Raw genomic sequence first — 4,281 nt, 5'->3', positions numbered from 1 at the left:
TACAATATCACGAAAAGAAATTTCCAATTTAGTAAAAGAAAAATTATCATTTTCTTTTGCTAGTATCTAAATTCAGATGTGAAGAAGCTGATTTATAAAAAACTACTTTTGAGATAATTTTTAATCCAACTATCAACGATTTCTAATATACCCAACACTTCAAAATAGACGTTCAAGTACCTCTCAGATCTCAAAACCCTTAAAACACATACAAATATAGATCAACACAAATCTCCCACCCTATTATTAATAAACAATTCAACCCCAATCCCCACCATAAATATCCAAGAAAAGAAAACAAACCACACCAATTATGTTATTTAAAATATAGTGTATTGTTGAAAAACGAACTACCCCAAACATGCCACCTACAATAATGTTTACTTATGCAATCAAAAGATATTTTCATATTTCATTTTTTATATTTTCATAAAACCCAAAAACTCAATTCCCCTTTTTATATTGCGCATGCGTTTCACAAATAATCCAAAACAACAAGATAATAAAGCAAAGTTCCATTTCCAATCTAAGGCCCACAAGAATCAACATGCTCCAAAGTACCTTTTCGAGTCCCATTTAATACAAAGTCCAAAAACAACATGTACTTCAAAAAAAAAAAAAAAAAAAAAAAGCAACACAAAAGACAAACCGGGCCTGCCTGACTGACTTCCTTCTTTTCAGGCCCGGTTTGTATACAACTCTACTAACAGTTTACTACTATCCTTGTACGGCCTTGGCAAGGCCGAAAGCGGCTGCAGATGCTATGACCCCAATCAGGGCAGTCTGCAGCGCGCTCCACACTGGTCTGTCGCCAGTGAAGTAACCTTTGGCAAACCCAAAGACCAACAACGCGAAGATGGTCACAATGACGGATGCAATCAAAGCTTTTTCAGCGATTGGGATGAACATGTAAGGTGAGAGGGGGACCGCTCCACCCAAGACATAAGCTATTGCTATTGTTAGTGCGCTTTGAAGCGCTCTTTTTGGATCGGGCTTCTCAAGTCCAAGTTCAAATCTGGATAATAAATAAAAGGTGTATGAATTAAGATGGTTCAATAATTATTTGCTTTTGTAATATTTTTTTATTGACCAAAAATGTATGATAATGATATCTTGTCTTTGTATAAACTTGATTTATTTTTAATTCGATGAAGTGTGGCTAACGTGCTAAAAAGGCCAAAAGGTTAACTTAGGAAAGAGCAACGTGTGATTGTGACCAATATTAAGTATAAACAATATAGTTAATCCAAGATTTTTTTTATAATTTTTTAACGGAAGAGTGGATTGCTTCTGGTTTGCTAGATGCCAACATGAATAAACTTTTTACTTAAATAATCATGAAAACATTCTCAAGACACATAAAAGGACAATGTTTGGCATTTCGATGTCTAATCATGGATTACTTCATAAAACAATTAAGATTTCTATGTCTACAATTATGATTTTTTTTTTCTTGAGATCTTGTATGTTAGACATGATAGAACAAGTTGCATTGTGTTTATTATGCAAAAGATACAAATGCCCTCCTTATCATCGTATCATTAGAAATATCTGTTAAATAAGTGTCCTACTTTTATGGAGAATTTGGTCAGGTAAGAATCAAAGTTCTAAGCATGATTGACTAATTGTACTGTGTAATCATGGTGTACATGGATATGCACCTTAGGTGGTTAGCTAAATACTCAAACAAATATGAGATTTGAAAGAGATTATTATTTGGATCAAAATTCAGTAATTAACACTTACTTCATCATGAAATCAAGCCATGCTTTTGGGTTCTTTCTCAGAGCATTCACCACGGGTTGATATTCATGTGGCTCCACGCCATATTCTGCTAGTATCTCTGCAACTTCTGCCGCCTCTACAGTTTATATAGAATCAAATCATCAAAGATCAATGAATGTGTATCACGTAAGTATATGTATCTTAATCTGTAAATGAAGTAAAGAAATGAACCTGTATCAGGTATGGTATCAATTTCTTCTTGTTCTCTCTGTAGCTCTCTAGCGTAATGATCAGCCTCGCTTTTCGCAGCCAAATACCTAATCGTTAAACGCCGATTTCATTAATCAGACTAGGGATAACAAATTCGAGATTATTGATTGTTTATCAAAACTTAATAAGTGCCTTAATCATAATACAGAGTACAAACACTAAGAATAAGAATATGTAGGTGATAATTTCATATCGAAATAGTAGGATTGACCTCAAAAAGCGAATCCTAAAACCCTACAGAGCACTCGCATGCAATTTGCTATGGTGGATTATAATAATTACAATTTTGTTTCTATCCTGAATCCGGTATTAGATGACGACATGCCGTTACATAGAACAATTTCATGACGAAAAAAATAAATCGTATTCGAATGATGTGTTTTAGAATGCTACTGAAATTAATCAACCAATAAAACCTAAAATCATTGCAATGAAATAAACTTGGTTGATTTACCCGCCGAGTCCCATGGAGATAGCACCAGCAGCAACCTCCGCTATTCCGGCGGTGAGGATGATGGAAGACGAAGCATTGGCACCGGAAAGCCCCGCCGCGAGAGCGAAGGGGACGGTAAGACCATCGGAAACGCCGATGATGATATCACGGACAACTTCACCGGCGGTGAAGTGGTGCTCCTTGTGCCGATTCAGTAAATACTTTTCCGATTCACCGACGGTGCCCATTATTGATATTTTTTAGCGATCGAATTGACAAGTAGAATATACTGTGTGTGAGTGTGTATGTTGTAGTGGAGTTCGAATTGGATATATATAGCTAGTGCGGATTGTGCGGGAGGTGACGGATGAGAGCTAGAGGAAGCCTTTTTATCAAAGTGGTCCATGTAAATTGGAAGAGTTGTCACGGGCAATATTAAGTTGCATTAAGCCCCCTACAAGTTTAGTAAGTTGCATATCGGTCCTTGCAAATTAGATTTGGCAACAAAAAAAAAGTAGTACTCTCCACTCCAACCTGAGATATCAAGGAATGGGGGAGTGTGCTATATCTCTACTGTAATAAACTATCTTTACTGTAATATATATATTTTTTTCATCTTATATTCTTATAGATTTGGTTGTATCTTTTGTGTTATTTTCAATTAAAAATTTTCCATATAGTATTATATGATATTTAATTAAATGTATTAATTGTAATAAATATAATAATAAATACTTTTATTAGTTGATTTTCATTATAATTTTAAAATTTCTAAATTAAAATTTCATTAATTTCTTTTGTTTATTTATCTAAAGTATTTGTTTAAATTTAAAAGAGAAAAAACACTTTAATTTTAATAATTCAATATTTTTCCAATTTTTTTTTTATAAATTCAAACTTTTCAACTGTTTAGAATTTCATATTTATTTTTTTTAAATGAACATATGTAATACATGAGTCTTACACCTAATCTACTCTAATAAATAAAAATCATTTTCACCACTTGTCATTCTTTCATTTATTATGTTACATGTCACCGATACATCTGTTTTTCTCTTTACTATTTCTTCCATCTTTTTCAACTCATAACATATGGAAATAACATATTTCCAAAGCCACTTTCTAAATTATTTTTTAATAATTAAAAACATACAAATTATTTCTTAAAGTATAAAAATTATTCATAATAAAAAAATATTAATTATATGTGATAGTATTATACTTTTGTAATTAAAAACAAACATGTTATATATAGTTTGTGTGTGAAAAGAATAAAAAAGAAAAGAAATATATATAGTGTGTGTACATACACACATACACACACGAAGAGAGAGAGAGAGAGAGAGAGAGAGAGAGAGAGAGGAGCACAACAACGGGTTATATAACTCGTCTAATTCTTTATTATCGATATTAACTCAAAGGAGAAGTAGTCTCACTGGCGATATCGCCAACCCAAATTGGTAACTTTTGTGATTTTGTATGTTTCCTTTTAGCCCTTTATTGCAAAATCTATATCATTTTGGTCCTTACTAGTTCTCTTATGGATGTGGGATTCATCCACGTACGCAGGGCATACGTGGAGTATGCATGGCATACATGGTGCAGGGGGCAAACCCTAAAAATTAGGGTTTGCACCCTATTTAAACATCTTAAACCACCTTTAGACATTCTACTGATCAGTCTCCATCACCCTATGCCTTAATATTGAAACCCTAAGTGTATTTGGTGAGATTTGAGCTTGAAAGTGAGTTTGTTGGTGTTTTATGGTGAAGAAGAAGAAGAGGAACACTTGGAGGTTGCTTGAGAGTAGCTTGAGCTTTTAGATCCAGAGTTATCTTTACATTAGCAAGCCT

General features: G+C 33.4%; 1 protein-coding gene across 1 annotated transcript; it reads right to left on the bottom strand.

Annotated features, from left to right (window-relative positions):
* Window positions 1–500: 500 nt before the first annotated feature.
* VIT1 (vacuolar iron transporter 1) lies at window positions 501–2,751 on the bottom strand. The gene is made up of 4 exons (XM_078989509.1): window positions 2,450–2,751; window positions 1,957–2,042; window positions 1,747–1,861; window positions 501–1,015 (listed from the first exon to the last, which is right to left on the bottom strand). The coding sequence occupies exons 1-4, from the start codon at window positions 2,674–2,676 to the stop codon at window positions 718–720; spliced, it is 726 nt and encodes a 241-aa protein (XP_078845635.1). The 5' UTR covers window positions 2,677–2,751; the 3' UTR covers window positions 501–717.
* Window positions 2,752–4,281: the final 1,530 nt, after the last annotated feature.

This window comes from Lactuca saligna, chromosome 4 (assembly GCF_052625555.1).
Source record: "Lactuca saligna cultivar CGN05327 chromosome 4, ASM5262555v1, whole genome shotgun sequence".
Taxonomy (NCBI): Eukaryota; Viridiplantae; Streptophyta; class Magnoliopsida; order Asterales; family Asteraceae; genus Lactuca; species Lactuca saligna.
The sequence above is the reverse complement of the archived record's forward strand: the minus strand, read 5'-3'. Positions and strand labels throughout refer to the sequence as shown.

Excerpts from the sequence above, each read along its gene's own strand:
- VIT1 (XM_078989509.1), bottom strand. The coding sequence starts at position 2,676 with ATGGGCACCGTCGGTGAATCGGAAAAGTATTTACTGAATCGGCACAAG. Across the intron at positions 2,043-2,449 it reads ATCTCCATGGGACTCGGCGG|GTATTTGGCTGCGAAAAGCG; the intron begins GTAAATCAACCA and ends TTTAACGATTAG. Across the intron at positions 1,862-1,956 it reads TGATACCATACCTGATACAG|AGGCGGCAGAAGTTGCAGAG; the intron begins GTTCATTTCTTT and ends TATAAACTGTAG.